The sequence below is a fragment of the Lupinus angustifolius genome, chromosome LG04 (genome assembly GCF_001865875.1).
Source record: "Lupinus angustifolius cultivar Tanjil chromosome LG04, LupAngTanjil_v1.0, whole genome shotgun sequence".
NCBI classification, from domain to species: domain Eukaryota; kingdom Viridiplantae; phylum Streptophyta; class Magnoliopsida; order Fabales; family Fabaceae; genus Lupinus; species Lupinus angustifolius.
In genome coordinates, this window is record NC_032012.1 from 7,422,218 (window position 1) to 7,433,261 (window position 11,044).

The 11,044-nt window shown below is 34.7% G+C and overlaps 2 protein-coding genes across 3 annotated transcripts; one reads left to right on the top strand and one right to left on the bottom strand.

The window, feature by feature from the left end:
- Positions 587-2,547, top strand: LOC109345409. 2 transcript variants are annotated; one of them, XM_019584394.1, is made up of 3 exons: positions 587-866; positions 901-1,388; positions 1,992-2,547. In XM_019584394.1, exons 1-3 carry the CDS (start codon positions 742-744, stop codon positions 2,069-2,071), a joined length of 693 nt encoding a protein of 230 aa, XP_019439939.1. In that variant the 5' UTR covers positions 587-741; the 3' UTR covers positions 2,072-2,547. The 2 variants fall into 2 exon arrangements, with proteins under 2 accessions (XP_019439939.1, XP_019439940.1); XM_019584395.1 differs by having other exon boundaries at positions 588-1,388.
- LOC109345410 (probable prefoldin subunit 4) lies at positions 3,060-5,056 on the bottom strand. Its single transcript, XM_019584396.1, has 3 exons — positions 4,929-5,056; positions 4,716-4,826; positions 3,060-3,484 (listed from the first exon to the last, which is right to left on the bottom strand). Exons 1-3 carry the CDS (start codon positions 4,935-4,937, stop codon positions 3,224-3,226), a joined length of 381 nt encoding a protein of 126 aa, XP_019439941.1. The 5' UTR covers positions 4,938-5,056; the 3' UTR covers positions 3,060-3,223.

An 11,044-nucleotide genomic window follows, 5' to 3' on the forward strand; every position in this document is an offset into this window, starting at 1 on the left:
ACTATTACTACTCTAACTCAGACTAAATTTCATCTTTATTGGTAAGTGAATAATGTATCTTGTGCTATAAGGAGATAAATTATATTTTTCAATTAATAAAATCATGATATGTGTCCTATTTAATTATTTTCTATAAAATTATTTCTAAAACTAAACAAAACAGTACACATATCATACTTTTATTGGCTGAGGGAGATAAGTTATCTGATAATTTATTCTTTATTTATAAATATCCTAAAAAAATATTTAAGAAAGGTTGTGATTTAGAATCTCTCTCACTCAAATAAGAAAATTGAGATTAATTAAAAGGTTTAATTCGTATTCCAAATTTGAATTGCTAAACTGTAGGGGCCAAATGATGCATCAATTTATTTTTGGCTACTAGATTCTGATATATTTGCAATAACAGTTACATGTTGTTGGTGACAGATTGTGCTTAAATTGCAGTGACAATGCCAAAAGGTTTACACTTTGAAAACAATAATAACAAGCAATGACAGATCATGGGCAACTGAATCATTTCATTAATCCCTCTAAAAGTTCGGTAATTATACCTTTATCATATCCTTCTTTATGCCAAAGATTTTATTTCACCAGAATATAGTTGCACCCTTCAATATAGCACACAATAACCTACTAATTATTGATCACCTTCCTCCTAAAATTTTGCCGCTAATAGTTGCAAATGGACGGTGAAATAGATTACATAACACACCATTAATAGAACACAATATCTTCACCATGTTCTTATACCACTTTTGGTTCATTATTTCGTTTCATTCTCAAACCCACCACCACAATAATCACCACTGCACGACGGCGAGGAAAAGCAAGGTTCCCCTTGCTGCCTCAGCCACCGTACCAAACTAGGTTTTTATTACTTGACCCTTAAGAAAAAAGCAAAGTTTTTTTGCCCCTTGTTGTGTATATAGCTATAGCTATGAGCGAAGAAGAAAACCAACATAAAATATTGTTATCTTCAAGTCCAAGCGAGTCAGAGGTGGAGTTGCAGCATATGCCATTGGCACCACCACCATGGAAAAGCCGAAAACGCCTTTCGAAGCAGCTATCTATGTGTGAAAAGCCAAGAGACATTGCATGGGAAAGAAAGCGACGCCAAGAGCGAAGGAGAAGTAGTACTCAAGATTATGATGATATCACAGATGAAGATCTTAATGAGCTTAAAGGGTGTATAGAATTAGGGTTTGGATTCATAGAGGAAGAAGGCCAAACTCTTACGACCACTTTGCCAGCACTTGATCTTTATTTCGCCGTCAACCGTAGGTTGTCACCAAGTCATGTCTCTACTCCTCATAAACTAGGTGCTCGTTCTTCATCGTTTGGAAGCATTAAGAGTGAATCTGACTCATGGAAGATTTGTAGCCCAGGTGACATTACATCATGTTGTATTGTTGTTGCCTAAGATTGCTTAAAGTGATTCATGTTTTTGTTTGTTTTTGAAAGGCCTGGATGATTGCACCATCTTTTTGTTAGTCTTTGATAGTGTTTTGGAGTGTATATTAAGGATTGTACCTTACTACTTCTCAATTGTCTCTATAACATAGGACAAATTTGAGCAATATTAATTGAATAACTACTTGTCCTGAGAGGCTATAATTGAATGCATAAGGTATATGAACTTTTCTAAAATACGATCCAGTGTCACATTACTGTGACATGACATGAAATCATATTGTTGTTGTCTTAGGATACCTAAAATCTAATTGTGTTTATGATAGAATAGAACCCTAGTAGGTTGCCCTATAAGGTTTACATAGAGCATTCTATGAGTTTTATAGACTGCAATTACATCATCCATCATTCATATTTAATTGATACTTCGGGGGGAAAAAAGTAATTCAACTAGATGATGTAGTGAATGTGTATTGGATAACCTTTGTCGTCATAACTTTTTTGACAAATTTTTTCTTGCTTTTGGCTAATGTGTTGTGTTATGGTTTGCTAATAGGCTATCTATCTATGCAATGCAGGGGATGATCCTGAACTAGTAAAGACCAAGTTAAGGCATTGGGCTCAAGCTGTTGCTTGTTCTGTAAGGCAGTCTTCTTGAAAGGAATGTTTTGTGCTACCAAATGATATTTCTAAAGATGCACAAAATCCATGAAGAAAAAAGGGAAGAAGAGGCTGCAATTGAAGTATAATAAGATGCTTTCATAAAAGTTGGTGCATCTTTTCCTTATGGGGTTTTTTGTTGGAGGTTAACAAATTCAGTAGTTGGCTCCAATTTCAACATTGGTTAGAACATAATGTTCTAACCAATGATCCCGTTTTCTTTACCTCTTCTCTGCATATATATTCTATCTGAAACTTTCTTTCTCAGGCCAATTCATACTGAAATTTTTTATAGTGTGATTATGGCCACCCCTTACCATGCATGTGTACAATTAATTCAAAGACAATGTATTTCAAGAGACTCGTTACATCAACTATTATTAGTAGATAAGTTTTATCCATCTTTAGCTTAGGATATATTTTTACTTGGCATGACTTGTGATTGTAAAAGGTAGAGAGAAATGTAATTGCTCATTGTTTCATTCTGATTCTCTTCTTTACCCGACCAATCTCAGTAGCATTTTATAGATTATATATTTTGGTGTTAAAAAGCTCCCTTATTAATTGGATGGGTCGGAATAGAAACATGCATAGTTAGGCATTTTGAGAAGGAAAAAAACGTAATTATACCCTAAAGTTTAGATGGATACAAATGGCATTGGAATTCACATATAGAATGATTTATAATTGGGATATTAAACTTATTAATTATTTATAACCTAGGTAAGATTTTTGTTAGTATATATCCCATGCAGCTCAATCGCAAGTATAATAGAGATCACTTGTCCCAAACTCTATCCTCTAAAAATTTGTAACACCTATTTGAAAATTTTAAATGGTGGAAAACATAATTAAAATTATGTGTTGTTTTTAATATATGTCACAATTTTATTAGACATAACATGGTTGGAGACACATGTGATCTCATTCTTGCAAAAGTGTTTTTATATATTTTTTTCTTAGTGCCCTAAGCTTTTCTCCTTTCCCTGATAACTAAGAAATTTGTTTCACAGAGAATACAGAAACCAAAGAAAGACAGAATCAGAGATCCAGAGTTCAAACGAGACAACATTCTAATCTTAAAAGAAAGGATAAGGCAAATCTGACAGAAAAAGAAAATCCAAAGGTCCATTAGGTTACAACAAGGCTACTATTCCTCCTCAAGATTGATTGAGTCCTTGAACTTCCCATACAAAATTTTCTTCAGTTCAGACATTTGAGCAAGCACTGATTCTTTCTCTTCTTCCAGCTTTTCCAATTTATGGCTTGTCACCTCTTTCATCTCTTCTATCCTGTTCTCAACTTCATCCTTTGACACATGGGCAAAAACCTCCCCAATCTGAAAACGAACAACCTCTTCATCTGTTATAATCAGCTCATTACTTGCATCCTCCAAATTCTCATTTGATTCCTGTAAAAGAAGAATAATTCTGTTACATTTGAATCATAATAGAAACAAAAACGCCCACAATGCACTTGCCATTGCAGATTGGCTTGGGTGGCAGTGAAATTAAAACCATGACAGGACTTGCAGAACAAATACTTCATCATCAAACCAAAGATAAAAGCAAGGAAAAACAGAAGAACAAATAAAATCTATCCCTCACATATATAGGACAGAATAGATACTTTATGAACCCTATGTTTAAAACAAAAGGGTTAAGCAATCTGCTTACTTGCAAAGGTAGAGTTAACATAACTAGTTAGTACACATAAGGTTGTTGTCTTGTGACCACTACGTTAAAGATTCAAATCATGGAAACAGTCTCTCCACTTGTGAGGTAAGGCTGCATATATCTATCCTCCTAATGATGACATCATGCAATAACGTCAATAACAACCAAACCTTTATTCCACTAGACAGCGTAATGCAGCCTTAAACTCAAAAACCTCCTCAGCACTCTGCTGCTCTATTGGATCAAACCCTTTATCTAGGCTCTAGTGCACTACCACAAGACGTAGCCTCCTTTGCTTCAATCTCATACTTCTAACTTCTTCCACCTTATCCCTAACAGCAGCCATTCCATCAGACTTCAATAGATTAATTTGTACAGTGTCCACAAAGGGTCTTCACTGAATAAATTTGACTGCACCATTGGCATCAACTAACCGGTTTAGACTAACCACAATGTGCTAAATCCACAACCAAAGAATTAAATTACCAGTATCTCTGCACGGGGTTCCTCTACACCATCACCCTGCTGTCTATCATATAAAACCTCACTGATTTTTCTTCATTGACAAACTCCTCGTCCTTCTCTTCTTCAAGTCATCATGCAATTCCACCGCATTATCCGCAGCGACAACTCCCTCAAAATCTCCACCCACAAACCTCGAATAATTACCGCCATCACTACAAGCTTCAAAAACACCTCGCCCTAGTGGCTATCACTAAAACCACTCCCTCACCACCTCACCCACCCAACTTATCTTTCTCATTACAAGCCTTGTGAAACATTTGCAGAATTCACAAAAGGGTCATAAAAAAACACATTCACCTTTCAGTTATTTCCCATCTATAATAAGCCCAGTGGACTTAATCTCCAACCCCTTTTCCTCTTCACCACTGAGGAACCTATCATGTTCAGACCCATAAACGCCATTAACGAGGTTTAAGGAAGAAATAAGGAAAAAGAAATTACCTTAGCAAATTTGATCTCATCTTCAAGCTCGTGAAACCGATTATTCAACCTTCCGAATTTATTGATGTTCTGTTGGTCCTCCCATGTTACTTCCGTTTCAGATCCTCCACCCTTTTCAGATCATAATGAAAAGTTATCACATTTCATAAATTTTTTGTTTAAACAATGCAATTTCAACAACAAAATTAATTCAAATTTAGGGTTTTGAGCTACCTGCTGCATGACGATGTTGATTCAAATTAGGGGTTTTGATCCAGGGATGTATTTCAATAACAAGTGCCACTGCAGATGACGTGGAACGTTTATAACTACAACACGAGGGATATTATATTTTTATTTTCACCCTTCTCATCTAGTTTTGAAATCCTAACTCTTAAGAGTATTATTACTATTGAAGACCCATTTTTATCCTCTGAAAATTTTTGGTATAATTTGGTATTGGAAAGTTAAACAATTGAAAATAATTCTTAAGAATATTATATGCATAAGTTTTTTTTAACATTATCCTAGATATGAAATATTTGATTTGGTATTATTACTAAGGTGCCAATGTTTTGTTTTTGTTGTTGTCATGGGTGATCTTGTTCCGCGTGTGTTACACTCATTCACATCCACGTTTGACTACATATCTACAACTAAGTAACTATTCATTCTTTTTTTCCTAATAATGAAACTAAGAAATCAGTTATTCACTTCATATAACAAAAATCAATTTTAAGTATCATATCTAATAAATACACTTTGTCACATGTTCCTATTGTTTTGGATATTCACGTGATAAAAATCAAACCTGAATAGCATGTTTAAGAAATTAAAGATTGTTTATCACATTTCCCCATTGTTTAATGTGTTGGTTGGTTACAATTATACTTATTTGATAGGTAAGAGCAATAATGATCCTATTTTTAAATAATGGAGAGACAAATGTTTATTTCTCTTCATATTTTTTATGACAAAAATATTATTTTATAATAAAAATATTATTATGTGTTATCTTTTTATATGTTATTATATGACATTTATCTTTCTAGTAATGGAGAGGATATGTGTGATTCAACTAACAATGACTTAATTGTTGGTAGATAGATTAGCTTCTTAAATAACATGGGAAGGTGGAATGGAGAAAGATCTATTATCTTAAATGTTGTCATGAAGTTTCAGACCATTGAAAACATGTAATATCAATTAAAAAAAATATTATTTTTTCTGTTTTTGTTTCAATTTATTGGTCTAGGACATGGTCCAGAATACTATTTGGTACAATGAATCATTGTCCAAAGTAGAATACCTTATTATGTGCATTTAAACAAACTTTTTATAAATGATAAAATTTATAGCCTTGTTTGACTTAGTAATCAATTGGTTGATGGTAATAATTTAGCCTAAAGTTTACAAGTTATATCAAAAACTTATAAGCTGTAAGGGAGAATTGATTGAAACAAAATAGTTTGATAATGATGACTTACTTAATAGAAATAAAATAAGATACACCTATAGCAGAAAAGTATATAAGCTATCTCAAATAATTTATCAAATATGATTTTATAAACATGTAACTAATTAAAATAAGCTCTTGTATGAAAAACTTACTGACAGTTTATTTTGATAAATAAAATAAGCTAGTTAAAATATTGTTAGCAAACAATTTTGGCATACAAGGTGAGGCGGCACCCTTAATGCAGACCAAGTGAAGGGTCTGGCTGAGCAGTGGGCACCAAGTGTGGTTATTGGACATGTGTTATCCTAGGCCCAAACCGCACTCCACGTTTTATTTCTTCCAAGTTTCGTTGTTGTTACAATCTTACTTCTTTAATTAAAAGCACTATTTCATATGAGTAGGTGTAAAAATGTGTGCCTCAAATTTATGATGATTGTGAATATTTTCCTAACATCGCTAATATAAATCATTCTTCCTCTATGGGATAGATACAGCAACACCTTCTCTTGATTTCTTCCATAATTCTTTATTTTATTCTATTCAAAACTTGGGCAATATATTTGTGATTTTCATAGTATAAAAACTTGAACACACGTGTTTATAAGCTTGTTGTACTAACCTTGGGGAGTGGTTGGCTATTCAGATTGCACCATGGTCCAGCCAAATTTCGCTTTGATAATGGTTTCCAGGTCACAACTATTTTCTAAATAAATTCTTATTTTCTGTTTTTCTAGGTTCCTAGCTACATGTTTATATTCATATGATGGTATTTTAGGATTCATCAACTTCATGTTGATATGATGACATACTTCAAACTCTATCATATATTATAGATTTAATTACATAACCAATGCTAAGTGTTATGAAATAGACCAAGAACATAGAAGAATATAGAAGAAGAAATAGGAGATGACAGAAAATGTATTCCACCTCTCACAGTGAACTTCGTAAAATACTTTATATTTAATGAACATGCAGATATTAAAATATTTTATAACACTTCCATTCATTATGCGTTCAATTTTTCTATTCTATAGATTTTTGCAAAGTTAACATTGCAGCATGCATGTTGAGAAAGGATGGAGATCACCTGTCCCAAACGTTGTTCTACTTTTGTCTCAAATCAATCAGAGTACTCCATTTTATTATTTTTGTCTTTTAAATTTTTTTATTTTATCCATGTGCTAATATATGATTGGCTTGGAACAGAGAATGAGGACTTAGAGTATGCATTTTCCTTCTCCTTCTCCTTCTTCTTCTCCTTCTTCTTCTCCTCCTCCTCCCCCTCCTTCTCCTTCTTCTTTATGCCTTTGATATCCAATATGGTATCAGAACTCTCACATTGAGAGCTCTGCTACGGAACTCATTCCTTCTCCATTGCTTACCTCCACGTCACTTACCTACCTTCACTATTGCCTATTTTCATTTTTACTTTCCTCACTTTATTCATTCCCTTCCCACGTCACTTACCTATCTTTCCCTGTTTTCCCATCTCCTCAACAAAACCCAAAATCCCTAGAAAAACCCATTTTGATTAGCTTACAAATTCATCAATAACAAACACCAATTTACAAATTCATCAACATGCAGCAAGAAAACAACAACAATCATCAATTTATAGATCCATCCCTAAACTCATGTAGCCCATACTACTTTCATCCCGGAGAAAACCCTGGATTTGTGTTAGTTTCTCCGCCATTAGATAGTATGAATTACAACTCTTGGAGTAGATCCATGAGAAGAGCTCTTGGATCCAAGAACAAATATAAGTTCGTTAATGGAAACATCAAGATGCCCAGCGTGACCAATCCAATATTTGAAGCATGAGAAAGATGTAATAATATGGTGGTTTCTTGGATTACTAGATCATTGTCCCCTCAAATCGCCCAAAGTGTAGTGTACATAGATGGAGCATAAGATTATGGCAAGATCTCAAAGAGAGATTTTTCAAAGGGGATTACTTCAGAACTTCCGACCTATTGCAAGAAATCCACTCAATTTGACAAGGTGACCGAAGCGTATCAGCGTTCTTTACAGATTTGAAGACTATTTGGGAAGAGTTTGATGCTTTGAGACCTCTGATCCCCTGCATATGTGATGTGAAGTTTAGTTGTGAATCAATGAAGAACAATATCTTCTATCGGGAATCAGAGTATGTTATCTGTTTCCTTAAATGCCTTAATGACCAATATGGAACAATTAAGGCACAAATACTACTCATGGAGCCACTACCATCAATGAATAAACGTTCCTCTCTAGTCATACAGCAAGAAAGACAAATGGATGTCACAATTACTGAAAACCAAAGCAATGCTATCAACAACATCACTACAAGGTCAAACTGGAGAAATAATCCAAGCAAAGGACTAGCTTCAACCCAAGGTCATCACAGGAATACAATAGATACACTGGGAGAGGTGGTGGATCTGGTAGTAATTCAGGTTTTTCGAATAAGGGCTTGGCTAAAAGTAATGGTAGACCTAAATCAAATATGGTAGGAAATAAAATCTGCACTTTCTGTGGCAGAGAAAACCATACAGTTGAAACCTGCTACTTTAAACATGGATTCCCTCCTACCTTCAAGCCTAGACAAAGACAAACGGTACATGCAATCAACTCCTCTACAAGTCAATAAAACTTAACAACAACCATTCCAATCAATAATGAATTCCATCCAGAGAAGAACAATGAGAAAAAAGCTGTCCTCACCTTCAATCCCATCCATCAGGTTAACCAGACTTCCAGTGAAGAGGATATTCATCCTCACTCAGGTATGTGTTCCTCTCAAAATTGGTGGATTCTTGACACAGAGGCCACATATCATATAATCAATTATATGTCCAATTATTCATCATATTATAGCATCAAGCCTATGATCATAAGGCTGCCTAATGGTGCCTTTGTCCTAGCCAAACATTCTGGCATTGTGGCCCTTTCCACCCATTTGCACCTCACTAATGTGTTGCATATCCTTGGTTTTACTTACAACTTAATTTCCATTCACAAACTCACCACTCATTCCACTTGCACCGTTATATTTGATCAACATTGTTTTTTTATTCAGGATACAATTACCTTGAGGATGATTGGACTTGTTGAGGTTCATAACCATCTATACATTTTTTGCAACATAACTAGCTCTACAAAACACATTTTGGCTACTAACACATCTGCTTCTGCTCTTAAATTTGATTTGTGGCATTTTCGCTTCTGCTCACCCATCTAAATCTATTTTTGAAACTGTTTGTAAACAATACCCATATGTAAAATTTTGTGCTAATAAAGTTTGTGACACTTGCCATGTTGCTAAACAAACAAAGAGACCTTTTCCTACTAACACATCTATCACCACTCACCCATTTGACATGTTGCACATGGATATTTGGGGACCCTTACAAATCCCCTCTATCCACGGTCATAAATACTTCGTAACCATCATTGATGATTTCACACGCCACACTTGGTTGTTCTTAATGTTCTCTAAGGCTGACACAAAGGACATTATTAAAAACTTCATACACTTTGTTTATGTTCAATACAATAAGCATGTTAAGACTATTAGATCCGACAATGGAAATGAGTTTCTTATGCCTAATTTCTATGCCAAATTTGGTATAATTCACCAGACTTCTTGTGTTGAAACTCCCGAGCAAAATTCCATTGTTGAGATGATGCATATGCATATCCTCAATGTGACTAGGTCACTCCTCTTTCTGTCTCACTTACCCCCATGTTTTTGGATATATGTTGTCAAACATGATGTCTTTTTTATCAATAGACTTCCCATCCATGTTTTACAAAATAAACCCGTGATTGAATTCCTCCTAGGACAGATCCCTACTCTAGCTGACCTTTAGGTATTTGGCTGCCTATGCTATGGCACCAATATTGTTCAAGGCAGGATCAAGCTTGATCCTAGAGCCAAGAAATGTATCTTTCTTGGCTACAAACCTAGAACTAAAGGGTACATCCTCATAGACTTACAAACTAGACAATTATCAATCACAAGAAATGTACAATTTCATGAGCACATATTCCCTTACCCTCCTTCCATCCCCCCAACTATCCAATCTGATATTGTTACCAACTCCAATAACTTTCCCCTACAACTCCCATCATATAACCAACCTCCTAACAATCCTGCCACTGATTCCCAGCCCTCATCCACTCACCATTCTCCCATTGCATCCAATCAACCCTCTACCATGAACCCTATTAGAAGATCTCAAAGACCTCACATTCCACCAACCTACCTGATGAGCAATATATTACACACTATTCATAACCTTAATTTAGCATGAATGATGATTCTTGGTGCCTAATTGAATTTGTTTCACATGGTTTAGTGTTTTAGACTTTATTGGACTAATATTTCTAAAATGAGTTAATTTGGGATTATTTGGCCTGATTAAATCTATTATCATTTTCATATCACATTTGGCACCAATGACATTTTGGGCATTATGGAAGTCGAGGATATATGTTGAAGTGAAGATTGTATTTTTAATTTAGGAGTTGTTTTTATTGTAATTTAGCTTTGGGCCCATTGTTTAGGCCCAATTCGGTTTATGTGTGTTGGAGGGGTTAAATTCGGATTCCCCACTCCAAACACACACACTTTTTAGTTTGCCTCATTTTGAAAAAGTCACATTTCCGTTTTCCCTTTCTTTTGCTCTGCTAGGGTTTCACCCTTCTTCATTTCTCATTTTCGGTTTGCTCTTCCATTGCCATGGAAGGCTAAATTTCTGGACTAAGTTCCTTTGGTAATGTATCACAACTCTTGAGGTTTTGTTATTAATGCATTTTTGGTTTCTTTATTGTTGATTTCTTTTATCTTAGTTCTGAATATGGTTTGCTTAATGCCATTGTTTAGAAACTGGTTGGTTGAGTT